Source organism: Humulus lupulus, chromosome 9 (assembly GCF_963169125.1).
Source record: "Humulus lupulus chromosome 9, drHumLupu1.1, whole genome shotgun sequence".
Taxonomy (NCBI): domain Eukaryota; kingdom Viridiplantae; phylum Streptophyta; class Magnoliopsida; order Rosales; family Cannabaceae; genus Humulus; species Humulus lupulus.
In genome coordinates, this window is record NC_084801.1 from 130,856,349 (window position 1) to 130,873,272 (window position 16,924).

The window sequence follows — 16,924 nt, forward strand, 5'->3', positions numbered from 1 at the left end:
CACAACGGGAAGTTGTACCCGGCTCGGGAGGAGCCTAGGGGTACTTCGGGAATCTTATAAGTTGAGTTGAAAATGAGTGGTTAGTTATTGGTAATTGAGTAACCTGGGTAACCGTTTGTAACTGCTGAGGGTAACAAGTTTTAAGATAGAAAGTGATAGAATTGAAATAGAAGTGTAAAGACTTAAGTGCCCTTGAGGTTTAGTTAGGAAAGGATAGGCAAGGAGGGGTAAAATGGTCATTTGGCTGGGAATTTGATATATGGCAGCTGGGTATTAAGGGGTACACAGTTTGGGGCTTGGTCATTTGATGCTTTGATAAATTGAAGAGAAGAAAAAGGAGAAGGAAAAGCTAGGGCATGAAGAAGAGGAAGATGAGTGGAGGAGCTGAAATTGGAGACTTAGGGGATGAAGGAAGCTTAGGGTTGGATTCTCTACTTAAGGTAAGGAATTTATGAATAATTAAGTTTGATTTATGTTTTGATTTGTGAAATTTGAAGAATGGTTTAAGCTTTTCAAGCTTTGGTTTATGTTTTTGGTTTATGGGTTTAGATTTCTTAAGTTGAGATCAAATGGGTGGATTTTGAGTATGATTGTGTTATTGAGTTGGGTTATGATGTTTTGGGGTTGAGATACGTGTTTGGGATGGTTTAAGGTGAGGTTTAGAGAGTAAAATGGTGGTTTTTTTTTCTGGGTTCGAAGGGTCGAGCCGCGGCATGGTTCTTGGTGAGCCGCGGCCCTTCGAAGAAGTTACATGCTGAAGAAGAAGGGCGGGCCGCGACATGGCCCAAGCAATGCCGCGGCCCTTACCTGTTTTTGAGCCTTTGGGGGTTCTGTTTGGGGGCCATGCCGCGGCATGGGTGGCCTATGCCGCGGCGCTTAAGGGATTTTGGGATTTTGAGATTTTAGGCTTGGGAATTTAACCTAGGGTGCTCGGGGTTGAGTCTTTTACCATATTTGGTAAAGTTCAACGTTCCGAGTACTAGAACTTGGCTTGGAAGCTCATTTAAGGTTGTTAACAGTGTCTTTCTTCATGGTTGTGACTAGGCGCTAAGCTAGGGCTCGAGGATCGGATCGCGCTCAAGGAGTATCGCCCGTAACTAAATCATTTGAAAGCTAAAGGTAAGAAAACTATAACACCCGTAGGATAGGGCATGGGCCCATAGTATGATTGCGGGGCGCGGCCCTATGTTGCATGTTGCATGATGAGATGATTGCAGGGCACGGCCCTATATTGCATCACATGTTAGGATGCAGACTTAAATGAATTAATATTCGTTTGAATGTTGTTGTGTTATACTATATGTGTGATTATAATATTATGAACGGCAAGGGCCGAGAGCGGCGTAGGCCAGGTGCGGCAGCGGGGCCGGAAGTAACACTTAGCACATGGGATGCTATAGTCAGGGCAGGGCCCGGTGGATACATGTGTTATCCTTACGGTGAGAACCGATACCCCAGGCTTCGGTAAGGCTTCTGGGGCGGCATGGCCGTGTTTGCTTAGTCTAATGGTTGACTTGTTTATCTGTGGACTATCTGATATGATTAACTGTATATTTGCATATGTTATGTTCTGCATGAGTTTTCTTGCTGGGCTTCGGCTCACGGGTGCTTCGTGTTGTAGGTAAGGGCAAAGACTGAGTCAACCAACCATGAGTACGGTGAGCGTGAAGCGACGCGTACATGTTTGGCCTGCCCGACTGCTTTGGTTGGGGGTTTATTCGAAAATGGCTGTAATAATCTATGATTTTAGTACTGATCAACTGTAAACTTATTTCAAGATGTAAATAGTTTTCAAACCTTATTTTGGGATCCCAAATGTCTATTACTAGAAGTTTTTATTGGAACAACGCATTTTCAAAGGTTACAGCCTTAACTTTTAATTAGTCACACTTTCGTTTCAAAACCTCGGTTAGCGAGATCATTGCACACTGTTTTGTCTTAAAACTCACTTAGTAACGGCTCTAAGGAAGTAGGGTGTTACAAAACCATCGTTTCACTTCTTCATCAGAAGCTATAGATGTTCATATCTATGATTAACACTCCCACTCAATTATACTACCGAGTTCCCAAGATGTAAGTATGGGCTAGTCCGTAGGGTAAGCTGGTAACGAACAAGTCAAAGAACTCAAATAATACAATTAGTTAGAATACTAACCACTCAGAATTGAGATTGAATTGACCTATGGTCAACTATATGATATGACTAAAATAGATAATAACGGTATGTTTACTTATCTTATCAACTGTCAATATCGGTCCTGTCCGATGTAAAAAATATATCCGATCCTATCTACTTTGCTAATGTTCTGGAAAGAACATAACACTGTAATGTGTAAGTAGATCATATCGTAGATCGGCAAGTCAGTGTAAATTCTGTGCACTGACTAATCTTAGAACAAACTTATTTTGAACATATAATCATATCTATATTCCACTGTGATTATGTCACTATAAATAAGATTAGCGATATGCTCGGAATTTAATTGAAGTTTATATTAAACAAATAATCATGAAAATAAAACATGTGAGCAAAGTGATTGACCAAGTCAAAAAATGATTTCTATTCTTTTATTGATAATAAAATGAGATTACAAAAAATTTGGGTTTTAATTAGGGCATAAAACCCCAACAAACTCCCACTTGCACTAATTGAAACTAATGCCTTAATTCTACTAATCCTATTTCCTTGATATGCTTATCAAATGTAGCTTCTGGTAGTGTCTTTGTAAACGGATCCGCAAGATTGTCTTCAGTTGCAATCTTCATAACCTTCACATCTCCCCTGGCCGCATATTCTCGAATAATGTGATACTTCCTTTCTATATGCTTACTCCTCTTGTGACTTCGAGGTTCTTTTGAGTTGGCTATCGCTCCTGTATTGTCACAAAACAACACAAGCGGTTTATCCTTTTCTGGAATAACACCAAGATCCGAATAGAACTTCTTTAGCCAGACTATTTCCTTAGCTGCTTCTGACGCGGCTATGTACTCAGCCTCCATGGTGGAATCTGAGATTGCAGGCTGCTTTACGCTTCTCCAAATCACAGCTCCACCCCTAAGAGTAAACACCATTCCAGAAGTAGACTTTCTGTCATCGACATCAGTCTGAAAATCTGAATCGGTGTAGCCTACAGGGTTCAAAACACCACCATTGTAGACTAACATACAATCCCTTGTCCGTCTCAAATACTTCAGGATATGCTTAACTGTTATCCAATGTTCCGGTCCTGGTTTGACTGATACCTACTCACTACTTCCACTGCATAGCAGATATCTGGTCTAGTACATAGCATGGCATACATCAGACTTCCAACTGCAGATGCGTAAGGAACTTTTCTCATTGCATCTTCCTCTTCAGGAGTCTGGGGAGACTACTTCTTTGAAAGATGAATTCCATGGCGGGACGGTAGACGTCCTTTCTTGGAATTTGTCATTGAGAAACGTTCAAGCACTTTATCAATGTAAGCTGCTTGAGATAGAGCTAAAAGTTTATTCTTTCTATCCCTAATGATCTGGATACCTAGAACATAACTTGCTTCACCCAAATCCTTCATCTGGAATTGAGTGCTCAGCCAATTCTTCACATCTGACAATTTCTTAACATTGTTTCCAATGAGTAAGATATCATCTACATAAAGAACCAGGAATACCACTATTTGATTTGCCATCAGTTGGTAAACACAGGGCTCATCAATATTTTGTTCAAAGCCATAGGTTTTGATTATTTCATCAAGCCTAAGATTCCAGGAATGAGAAGCTTGCTTAAGTCCATAGATGGACCTATTCAACTTGCAAACTTTTCCTTCTTGTCCAGATACTTTAAATCCTTCTGGATGATCCATATAAATGACTTCGTTCAGCTTTCCATTAAGAAAAGTTGTCTTGACGTCCATTTGCCAGATCTCATAGTCGAGAGCGGCTACTATGGATAGGAGGATGCGAATGGATTTGAGCATGGCTACCGGACTAAAAGTTTCCTCATAGTCCATGCCTTCTCTTTGGGTATAACCCTTTGCCACTAATCAAGCTTTATAAGTCTCGATATTTCCATCAACGGCTCGTTTCTTCTTGTAGATCCACTTGCACCCAATGGCCCTAAAGTCAGTAGGTGCTTCCACAAGATCCCAGACATAATTTGAGTACATGGACTCCATTTCCTGTTTCATGGCTTCGAGCCATAGTTCCTTTTCAAGGCTAGCCATTGCCTGTTTGAAAGACAATGGATCATCCTCACTAGTGTCACCAACAACCATATTGGTTTCACCATCCAAACCATAGCGAACTGGGTTCCTAGAAACCCTCCCATTACGATGAGGTTCCGTGACTGTTTGCTTAGGAATAGCGGTACTTTCTTCATTTAAACTGACTTGCGTCGGTTGGCCGTGAAGAGTGGGAATTTCATCATCAACTCGCGTTGATGATGATGGAACATTGGTTGGAGTCAATTCTTTTAACCATCTCCTCTAAAACTACTTTGCTGTGAGGTTTAAAGTTCTGGACATAGTCATTTTCCAGAAAAGTAGCATTTGTAGAAGTAAACACTTTCTTTTCTAAATGACTATTGAAAAGTCCAAACCGAGTATCTTTAGGATAGCCAACAAACATGCAAACTTCAGTTCGCGGTTCTAGCTTTCCCTCCTTTTTCCTCAGGACGTGAGCGGGACACCCCCAGATTCTATAATGGCATAAACTAGGTTCACGACCATTCCAGCGTTCTAAAGGTGTTTTGGGGATTGATTTTGAAGGCACGACATTGATAATGTCATTTGCTGTTTCAATTGCACGTCCCCAGAACGAATTTGGTAGAGTTGAGTAACTAAGCATGCATCTAACCATTTCCAATAAAGTTCTGTTTCGGCTTTTCGCTACACCATTTTGTTGCGGAGTACCTGGGGCAGTAAGTTGTGATAAAATCTCAAGTTCAGTTAAATGATCTTGGAACTACATATCCACATATTCTCCACCCCTATCAGATCGCAAGATCTTTAACCTTTTACCTAATTGGTTCTGAGCCATTGCTAGGAATTCCTGAAACTTTGAACATGTTTCTGATTTCCTATGCATTAGGTAAAGACATGAGTATCTAGAGTAATCGTCAATGAAAGTGACGAAATACTCAAAACCACCCCTGGCTTGTATATTCAAAGGTCCACAAACATCTGAATGCACAAGACCAAGTGGTTCTTTGGCCCTATCACCCTTTGTCAGAGAATGGATGCTTGGTAGTTTGCCTTCTAGACAAGATTCACAGACAGGTAATTCACGTAAGGTGAGTTCCCTCAAAGGTGCGTCCTTTGTTAGTCTTTGAATCCTATCATAGCCAATGTGACCTAGTCTCAAGTGCCATAAATACGTCATATTATTGTTATCGGTCTTTTGACGTTTATTGGTCCTAGGTTTAGCTGCTTTGAATAAATCATTATTAAGAGCGAGGGGTTCGTTAGGTCGTAGAATATAAAGCTCGTTTTCCAAACATGCAATACACAATTGTGATCCATTGAAAGAAATAGATATATTAAAACTTGTGAAAGTCGTAACAAATCGTTCTAATTGCAACATGGAAAGTGAAATTAAATTTATACTAAAATCCGAAATAAAAAATACATCTTTTAAAATTAAAAATTTATTTCCGAACTTCAGACGAGCTCTTCCTCTAGCTTGGACCGCAACGAACGCTCCGTTTTCAACTCTAAGCTTTAAGCCGCCTTCGTTCACTTCCTCCCATGATTCAAGAAGCTGTAAAGAGTTACAAACATGGTTAGTAGATCCAGAATCAATAATCCAAATAGAGTTATCATTCTCTAAAACACATGTTTCCAAGATAAATGAACTATAATCATTACCTTTGTTTTTATCTACTAGAAACATGGGGAAATCTTGTTTCCAATGCCCCTTCTCTTTGCAGTGAAAACATTTACCTTTACCTTTCATGTTTTTCTTGTTTTTCCCCTTAGGCGTCCGTGCACTTGGTTGTGCACTCGCCTTTGCAGCCTTTGCAAGCTTGGGGTTGTTGTTTTGTCCACCTTTCCTCTTGTTGCCAGCTTTTGAAGACGAAGGTTGGTTAGCTTCGGCCTTAGCTGGATCAGCAGCAGTAGTAGTAGTTGTCTTCTTTTCTCCTGCCTTACTAGGTCCACCCATGATAGACTCAAAAGTCTAAAGCTCATTCATGAGCTGCGTCAGACCATAGTTGATTTTATTCAACACATAGTTAGTGGTGAATGGAAGGAAAGCTGGAGAAAGACTGTTGAGGATTAAGCCAACTTGAGTTCCCTCATCTATTATGGCTCTGTGCAGTTCAGCTTCCTAAAAGTAGTTTGTCATCTTGATCAGGTGATCACGAACATGTTGAGAAGGTGCCATTCGAGCATTGGCATATTTCTTGGTGGCCTCAAAACGAGTCTGTGCTGACTTGGCACCAAACATGTCTTGGAGCTGATCCATGATTTCGTAGGCTGTCTGGACATTCTCCATCTTTGTCTTGAGAGTGTCGACCATACTAGTCAACATGTAGTACAGCGCCTTGTTGTTAGCCGCCTGCCAACGCTCATACTTGTCCCTCACAGACTTGGTAGCTCCTTCAGCTGGAACTTCCGGGGATTCCTCAGTCATGACGAACTTGGAGTTGTCACCTATCAACACAATGTTGATGTTTTGCTTCCATTTAAGGAAGTTTTCTCCAGTGAGTTTCTCCATCGAAAGTTGAGAAAGGATGGGAGTAGACACAGCCATAACTCAAAACTACAAATTACCAATAAAATAGAAATCAATCACATTTGCTCAATAAAACTTCTATTCACACAAATTTCAAGAAATAGCACAACATTCATATCTCTATTTCTTTAGGTTTTTAACTAATTTATGATATCCTTGTCCCAGTTGGCGAGAGTAAAAAATACCACTAGTTAAATAGAGTTGTAAACTCATTTAATAATGGACACCATTATTAACAACCTACTATTCTATCAAAATAAGAAAACAAAATCTCTTATTTTATGAGCTAGACCCACAGTTTCGATAATCATAGATTTAGTCCTAGTAGTCACCGTAGGGGTGAGTCTAGTAGAATTTGACCTATAATTATCTATCTTTCGAGATCTAACCTTGTCAAAATAACTAATGAACACCTTCCGTAGGGGGACGAATCAAAGCTCCTCGAGGCCCCATTAAGCTATTGACTATGTTAAACCAACGATGGAGATCGAATAAAATTCTTAAAATAAGCTCATTATAAAATTAAAAATAGTATTTTTATTATTTATTTTTAGAAAATTAATGACTATGGTTTTCCCAAAAAAAATTAAATAGATTAAAATTTTTAAAACCAAAGTCCTATAATTTCTTATTAATTCTAAAGTGTCACATTGAAATAAATTCAATTAATTTAGAATTAATTTGTTGCTAATCAATATTTAGGTTTAACTAATATAATGAACCTATACAATTAAGTCCAACTCAGGTAAATGGGCCTTAACAATTGGGCTTGTATGGAGGAGGGATGAGTCCAATATGTCGTTCCCACTACAAAGGCCCCCTATCTTCCATACAAGGTCCAAAAGACAGGAATTTAAACCTTCATTTTATTAATTGTTATTAATTGATTAGGCTCACTATAGTCATGCAAAGCAAATGGGCATTCACAAGTAGAATCACCCACAAGAGAGGAATTTAAACTTTACATTTTCTAATTGGCCCAAATAAAACCTATCATTTTATGAATATTTTATTTGGTAAAATACCATATATCTAACAAACATATGGGCCATTATATGCATTTAAGCCCAATTGCAAAAATACCACATATAGTGCAAACAAACATGTTATAATTGGATGGGCCTAATCATGTTACTATATGAGCAATTCTATGAATTTATGCAAAAATAGCACAATTTATTTCATTTGCAAAAATACCACAATTAATTATCTAGAATTTATCAAAAAATTTAAATTAATTAAATTTTTTTTTTACAAAAAATAAGTCAATTTTAATGAAATTTATCAACAATTAACAATAGTTAATTTAAATTTCATTTATCAACAATCAACTTGGTTTAAGTTAATTTGATAAAAAAAATATATTAATTTAATTTAAATAGGATTTATCAACAATTAACCAAAGTTAATTTAAATCCCATTAAAAAAATATTTTTTATTAATTGGCTGAAAAAAAAATGATATTTTTCAAAATTTAACCAATTTTAAATTTTAAAATCAATATCTTAACTATTTTCCAAAATATTTTATGTTGTTATAACTATTAGCTAATATTTTAACAATTAAAAAATAAAATATAAATAATTATAACAATACTAAAATATCTCAAAATAGTTAAACAAATTCAAATATCCATAAAAATATCTAACTAACAATATTCAAATTTCAAATAATTTAAATATTAAAAACTATAGAATAAAAAGATATTTATATTTTCAAATAAAGATTTAATAAAAAAATCAAGAATTTAAATGAAAATATCTTAAATATCTGATATCATAATTCTAATATTTTAATATATTAAAATATTTAAAATTAAGTTGTTAGTCTATTTTTAAATTTGAATTTGAATGTTTGTAGAAAATATCTAATTATTTAAATCTCAACTAACAAAAATATCTTATTTTAAAAAAATAATAATTTTAAATGATAAAACAAAAAAGATATTTTTTTTAGTTTTGATTATAAATAATTTATTTCCACAAATTTTAATTTTTTTTTAATTCTAAAAAAAAAAAAAAGAAGGATGAACAGTACCCGAAACGGGTACTGTTCACCCTTGGCTGGGCTGCTGGTGGCGCGCGCCGGGGCTGGGGTGCGCACGCGCATGGGAGCCAATGCAAATTTTTGTTTCAAAAAATTTTTTTGAGCAATTTTTCAAACCAAAACTATATTCTAATTAATTTTTAACATGTTTTACATAAAATAAGGCACATATAAAAATTAATAGCATAGAAAACACAACCAAATAACCTAAAATTTGCTAAAATTCACATAAAATCAATATGTTCATAAAAACATGAAAAACCATCCAATTATTCAAACATATCAAATAATCCAATTTTAAACATGTTCATGCATGAAATATAAAGAATACCAAAGGCATTGAGGCCAATTGTTGGATTAGCTTATACAAGATCTTTATTTATTTTCATGTATATCTAATATTAAACAAATTAATATGAGATAGCCTAAAACATGTTTCTAGAATTGAATTCAAAGAGAAACAAATAATAAAATACTTACAATATACGCATCGGAATTAAAGAGTCCTTCCTTCAGTTTCTCTAACTCTTGTATCCTCTCTATCGCAGAGTATTATCAAGAAACTGAACCGATCTTCTATTTTCTTCACAATCTTCCAATGTATCCTTAGAACCACCTAGATTAGTGTGGGCAATTCTCAACACATGAGATAGATATAGAGAGAAGAAGAGAAAATAACAAAGAGGCTTAGAAAATGACTTGTGTTTAGAGAGAATCTAAAACTATAAGAAAATTCGACTTGTGACTTATCAAACTTATGTTTTGACTTCTCTCTAAGCACTCCTTTTATAGACTCAATTAGGCCATTTAATTTAATTAAAAAATCAATAAAATAATAGTCATTTTGAAGCCCTAGGTCGAAATTATCATGGGCTATAGGCCTGTGAAATTTCTCATTTGATTATAAGCCCATTGGACTTAAAATCAAGGCCTGTATTATTTTCTATTGATTTAAGTAATTAAATAATTATTTAAACCCTTTATCAAATTAATTATTTATAATTTGAACCTTTATTTAAATTTATTTATTAATTTAGATACCAAATTATCTTAATTAATAAATCTGCCATAATTTCTTTTTTCTTCTCAAAATTACACAACTCTGTGAAACTATCCAAAATTGACTTGGTCAACTTTGATAATTCTAATTGATGATTAAATCAATTAATTGAGACTATCTAGATGATTTTATCCAATGTACAATGGGGACCATGGGCCTATGAAATCAAGCTCCAATAAGTTATCATAAATCTAACAAATAAATTTACTAACTTATTAATTTCTCGTGACTCTACTATAGACTCAAAATTGCACTCTTGAATTCATAGAACACTCTATAACAAATATAGATACGTTATTAATTATCCATTGTTACAACCATAATTGTCACTCAATCTTCTATAGACGGTCTACAATGAGATAGGACTAAAATACCGTTTTACCCCTCATTGTATTTTATCCTTATTAAAACACTTAGTTCCTTGTAAATGATATTTCAGTAAACTAATTTAATTACTGAAATGAGATCTCTATCATTTAACACCTTGAACCAAACTAAAAGGAAACCATCGTTTCACTTCTTCATGAGAAGCTATAGATGTTCATATCTATGACTAACACTCCCAATCAATTATACTACCGAGTTCCCAAGATGTAAGTATGGGCTAGTCCGTAGGGTAAGCTGATAACGAACAAGTCAACGAACTCAAATAATACAATCAGTTAGAATACTAACCACTCAGAATTGAGATTGACTTGACATATGGTCAACTATATGATATGACTAGAATAGATAATAATAGTATTTTTACTTATCTTATCAACTGTCAATATCGGTCCTGTCCGATGTAAAAAATACATCCGATCTTATCTACTTTGCTAATTTTCTGGAAAGAACATAACACTGTAATGTGTAAGTAGATTATATCGTAGATTGGCAAGTCAGTGTAAATCCTGTTCACTGACTAATCTTAGGACTAACTTATTTTGAACATATAATCATATTTATATTGCACTGTGATTACGTCACTATAAATAAGATTAGCCATATGCTCGGGATTTAATAGAAGTTTATATTAAACAAATAATCATGAAAATAAAACATGTGAGCAAAGTGATTGACCAAGTCAAAAAATGATTTCTATTCTTTTATTGATAATAAAATGAGATTACAAAGAATTTGGTTTTAATTAGGACATAAAACTCCAACACCCCCGTCATTTATTCAAGGCGCAGGACCCCAGAATGACTTAACAACCATCTATTAAGGGCGCAGGACCCTATAATGATTTATTTGTACATGGTTGCATGCATGAATAGGGTTATTACTACTGGGCATGCTTACTATGATTTGGTGACATGTTATTATCTGCTTATGAGCATTTTTGAGTTTTCTTAGTGAGCATCGGCTCACGGGTGCTATGTGGTGCATGTAAAGGTAAAAGAAAGTTGGACCATCCTTGAGTTGGAGAGCTTAGGTGAAGATGTTTACATATGCAGCTGCTCGACCAATACGACCGAGGTTTAGAGAGGAACTAGAGTTAAACCTTATTTTTCCACTTAGGTCAGCTAGTTGTAAATCTCTTATTGTGATTAACCTTTTAAATGTATTTTGGGATCCCAATGTATACAGTAAATGTTTTAGTGAAATGTTTGTATCCTTGACCAAAATTTTTAACCCTAAACCGTTAATTATATTTACACTACTACAAAAATGGTTTTTTAGGACTAGCATTGCAAGTCCTAAAATTTTTTTTAGGACTCGCGGGGCGCGAGTCCTCTATTTGAGAGCCTTAAAAACTAAGGTTTTTAAGGACTCGCAATTCAAGTCCTAAAAAACTGTGCGAGTCCTAAAAAATCTGGTTGAGTGCCTTTAATTAAGTTTTTAGGACTCGCAATGCGAGTCCTAAAAAATATGGTTGAGTGCATTTAAGTAATTTTTTAGGACTCGCTTTTCATGTCCTTAAAAGTAATTTTTTTTTTTTTAAAATGCAGCTACAATTTTTATTTTGATTTAGAAAAAATATATCCCTTTGAGTGTCCAAAATGTATTATATATGTTAGATTTTTAAAATTTCAAAAGAAAATACAACAAAATAATTTTTTATTAATTACGCAAAAATATAATTTCAGTATTTAGTCTACTCGGCTTACAAAATCATATTACATGATAGTTTATACTACAATCAAATTTTATCATCACCAAATAATAAACAAGAAATGTATCAAATGTTAGTGAAATATATTTTTTATTCTAAAAACTTCAACTGTCAATGTTGTCTAGTATTGCGCCAAAGAAATGCATCTCAATATAGACCTGCACATTATAAAAAAATTCTTTAATTGTAAATATATTATAATTCAAACTTATAAATACAATTTTTACTTTCTATTGATCCAACTTTATGGATGCCAATAATACACCTAGCCGACAATAAAAATAAAATAAAATAATAACTAAACAAAAAAAACAATGCACACATCATCATCATCATTTGGCTTTTAACAATCAAATCAAAGTGAAAATGCATAATTAAGCTACGCAAATTACATTCAAATCAAATAGTTTTGACTAAATTAAGCATCTAATTAAGCATCTTTTAAGAGACCCTTTTAATAATAATCCACCTCTTAATCTCTAATTTCGTTAAAACTTTAATGCCGGCTTATTATTTATTATGATGTTATGATTCAAGTGGGAAGGAGCTTAAGTGATAAGACATTAGTACTACTTAGTTACTTGATTAATTAAGAAAGAAACATCACTAATTTGAATCCTATCTTAGATGTATAGTGAGTTTCAACTAAACATAATTTTTTTAGCCTATTCTAGTAATTAAAAATTTATCTCAGATCTAAGTATGTATTTAAAATTCTATAATCAACTTAATTATTAATTAGACCGTCAAATGTTAAATATCCGGATCACAAATTTATCATTATGGCAGTCATCTTTTCATATTTCCACACAAAACTAAGTACAAAAAAATCTATAGAAAATCGAACAGCATATCCCCTAATTTACTAGCCTAGCCATCTGTCACAATCAACACCAACATGTCAAACAAATCAAACAACACACAGGTTTTCATCCATATATCACCGCAGCACACAAAATTCTCAGAACCTACTTCACTAAGACATGTAAGTTCTCAATCTTCCATTATCATCGCAGCACACAAAATTCCAAGAACATACTTCACTACGGATGAATATCTAAGATAATCAAACTCCACTAAAGTGCAATACTAAAGCAATTAGAGTATAAACACATACACATTCCTTCATTTGATCAAAGGGAAACATAATTACCAAATCAATTACTAATTCTATTGTTAAGAGACAAACTCATTTATTTGAAAAACATTTCCCTGAACAACTTCTTAAAGATAAAAAAAAAAAATGAGATGAAAAGGTTAACATGAAAAGAGTACTAAGTTATACTCATACCTGCTTCCATAGCTCTTCAACTTCCTTTATACAGACGCACATTTTTGCTCTATTAGATATTGCTATGGCCCAAAAGCCTATCCAGAAATACAATAAATAAAATTTAACTTAGTTGAGTTACAGAAACCGCAAAAAGATTGGCTAACGATAGAAAAAAGGGACAAAAAATGATGCTAATTCCAAACTTAAACCCATTTAATCACACACCCATTACCAAAAACAAAAACTACAGAAGTTGAGAGTTGAAAAAGAATACATGAACAAGCTTTCCTTGGTTCTGCTGTTTAGGTGCAGCAGCAAGTAATCTTCTTAAATTTACTTCCGTTTTGCTAGTTCCCATATTTCAAAAACCTACAAAAGCAAAACTCAATTTTAAGCCCAAAAATATCAATCAATTCAGAATTGACCAAATTAATCATATTAATCCATTCAAACCGGTTGCAAAATGCACCAAAATCCAGTCAAGAAATATACCAAAAGCTAGTAGCAAAATACAAGTAGTAGCCATTAAAGAAGCAACAAAAAAAATCAGTAATTACACACAGCTACACATAGATACCTTATTTCACATTATATGGTACACATACTGGAGTGGTTTCCATTCTTTAGTTTGTCAATGATCTTGAATATGAAATCAAATATTCAAATATGTGTAATTACACACAGCTACACATAGATACCCTATTTCACATTATATGGTTCCTTTCCCTTTCATTTTAAAATTAGATTAAGACATCAAACATGAGATTGATTCTATTATAAAAAATATGCATACTATTTCAAAGAATACAAAAAGGTCAGAACATGTAAGTTATCTTCCCAGTTCTGCAAACCTTTAGTGTGATGACCGCCGTTCTCTTTGTTTGGTCCGAGCTGCAATTTTCCATGGTCCAAGTCATCGACTTGAGGTGCGGAAAAATTCCCTGAATATTAGTTGAAAGCCATTTATTTAAATGTCAGTCTCTAGTAGTTTAAACAAAGGAAAACTCATTATGAAGTTGCAGCCAACTAAACCAAGAATTGATAAACCTCTAGCTCTAACATCTGATATCATAAAAAAAAAGGTTTGATAAATAAACAAGTGAGAGCTTCCTCCTACCATTTCTGGAATAATTGGTGCGGTAACAGTAGCCCCGAGCCCAGCCACCGTCCCTGCCGAACCCAGCCACCGTCCCTGCCCGAGCCCCTCCCTGCACAGCCACTGTCCCTGCCGAGCCCAGCCACCGTCCCTGCCGAGCCCAGCCACCATCCCTGCCGAGCCCAGCCACCCTCCCTGCACAGTCGACCCAGACCCAGCCCAGCCTAACCCGAACCCCTCCCTGCACCGTCCTTGCATGATCGATCCCACCCCCTGAGACCCCTGCGCCGTCGAGCCCAGCCAGCCCGGAGAACCCCACTCGCGCGTCGAGCCCTTGAACCCCCAGCTGTTGTCGAGCCCTTGAACTCCTAGGCGACATCGAGCCCAGGCAAAGTGAGAGAGCCGAGTCCCCTGCCTCTGCATCGAACCCGCCGCCGTGATCCGACCACCAGCCACCCACCTGCGTGACCCATGCACGCCGTCAAAGAGGAGGGCTAAGGGCTGGTTTTTGAGTTGAGGAAAAGAACGAGAGAGAGAGAGAGTGAGATTGAGGTTGAGGGATAGGGTTTAGTTATTATTATTATTATTATTATTATTTATTAATAAAATATATAGTTATTATTATAAAAATATATAAATACAAAGTATAATGATATTAAGAAAAAATAATATTAGTTTTTATTTTTTAAGTATATTTAAAAACTAACAACTTATAATTTTTTTTAAGAAATTATTAAAATATTTAACCATATATAAATAATTTACTTTTAACTATTACTTTCAGCCAAGTTGTTTTTAGGACTCGCAAAGTGAGTCCTTAAAGAGTATTAAGGACTCCCAAAGCAAGTCCTTAAAATTGTTAAGTAAAACACTCATTTTTTAGCCCAGATTTTTTTAGGACTCGCATATTTTTTTAGGACACTCATTGCGAGTCCTAAATTGTGTTTTTTCAGGACTCTCAATGAGTGTCCTAAAAACTCCATAAATTTTTTTAAGGACTTGCATTTATGTGCGAGTCCTAAAAAAGTATCCCGTAAAGGGTATTTTGTAGTAGTGTTAGTTACACGATTATGGTCAAATGACTCGTTTAGCGAGTTTAGCACTATTTCAAATACACAGTGTAATGGTTCGTGGGTAGTAGGGCATTACAGTGAATGTCAGGTGGCTTCTTGTGTCACTGTGCTTGACACCTGGTAGCTCTACTCGAGGTCTGAAGGATGATTCTCATGGACTTGGAGGACGTGAGTAGAAGAGACGATATTGTAATTATGACTTGGAGCACCATCCTGGAACGTGGTCCTCAGGAAGTAGCATTTCTACGAGGAGATACTTCTCCAGTGATGGGTGAACGGTGATTGGAGGCAAGGCTTACCTTCTGTGTAGCTCCAACCAAGGGAGTTAATTAGCTTGTGTGAAGAATGTCATGTGTCACTTTGGTGAAAATAAAGACAACAATATTAATTATTATTGATTTTTTAAGTTAACGTGTAAAATGTGTCAAAATTAGCCCAAAATTTACATAAAACATTCAACATAGTCAAGGGATATCAGCACCTGCCACGTGGAGAATTTCAAAGCCATGCATGAGGACACGTGTGTTGTTCCATGAACTACGTGGTGGCTACGTAAAAATATATTCCATCCATTATATGAATAAATACTCATCGTAATAATACAATACTAGCTAGTCAAAGTTCAAAAGATTCAAGATTCGACAGTGAGCTCAGCCACATCACAACATAACCATGACCAGTTTCACCAATTTCTACGAAACCTGGTTCGAGCAGCTACACCACCTGGTCCACCAGCTAGTAGCGGCGCACCGTCCTCCGACGACCCCAGACCACAACTACGACCTAGAACACCTCGTCAACAAAGTCATGTCCCACTACACTGAATACTACCAAGTCAAGTCAGTCGCCGCCGAGAGCGACGTCTTATCCGTGTTCGCCGCACCATGGGCCACAACACTCGAGCGCTCTCTCCACTGGATGGCCGGGTGGCGCCCCACCACCGTCTTCCACCTTATCTACTCAGAATCCTCCATCCTCTTCGAGTCCCACATCATCGACATCCTCCGCGGTCTCCGTACCGGAGACCTCGGCGACCTCTCTCCCTCCCAGTTCCGCCGCGTCAGCGAGCTCCAATGTGAGACGGTGAGAGAAGAGAATGGGATCACGGCCGAGTTCTCGGAGTGGCAAGACAGCGCGAGCGAGCTGATGAATGTGAGCGCGAATGTGAGTGAGAAGATCGGACGGTTGGTGAGTGTTTTGAGAAAAGCTGATGATCTACGGCTGAGAACGATTCAGAGGGTTGTTGAGCTATTGACGCCGCAGCAAGCGGTGGAGTTTCTCATCGCTGCCGCTGAGTTGCAGTTCGGTGTTCGTGCCTGGGGAGTCAATCACGACCGTCAACGCGAGAATATTCAATAACGAGATTAAAAAAAAAAATTTGGGTAGAGTGGATCACGGACGTCCGTTTTTTATGGTAAAATTGATCGAACGGTGTGAGATCATGGCAAGTTTGATCGTTTCTGGTATTATTTCTAACCGCTTGTGTTTTAGATTTCTTCTTCGTGTAAAATCTTAAAATGAAAAATAAATAAATTTAATTTGTTTTAGATTTTGGACTTACTTAAAG

General features: G+C 36.0%; 1 protein-coding gene and 1 long non-coding RNA gene across 2 annotated transcripts; one reads left to right on the plus strand and one right to left on the minus strand.

The window, feature by feature from the left end:
• Positions 1-11,879: 11,879 nt before the first annotated feature.
• Positions 11,880-14,124, minus strand: LOC133801869 (uncharacterized). Its single transcript, XR_009877030.1, has 3 exons — positions 14,040-14,124; positions 13,207-13,557; positions 11,880-12,073 (listed from the first exon to the last, which is right to left on the minus strand). It is a non-coding gene; the product is annotated as an uncharacterized LOC133801869 (long non-coding RNA).
• Positions 14,125-15,987: 1,863 nt separating this feature from the next.
• Positions 15,988-16,924, plus strand: LOC133801870 (protein DOG1-like 4). Its single transcript, XM_062240093.1, has one exon. The coding sequence runs from the start codon at positions 16,030-16,032 to the stop codon at positions 16,714-16,716; it is 687 nt and encodes a 228-aa protein (XP_062096077.1). The 5' UTR covers positions 15,988-16,029; the 3' UTR covers positions 16,717-16,924.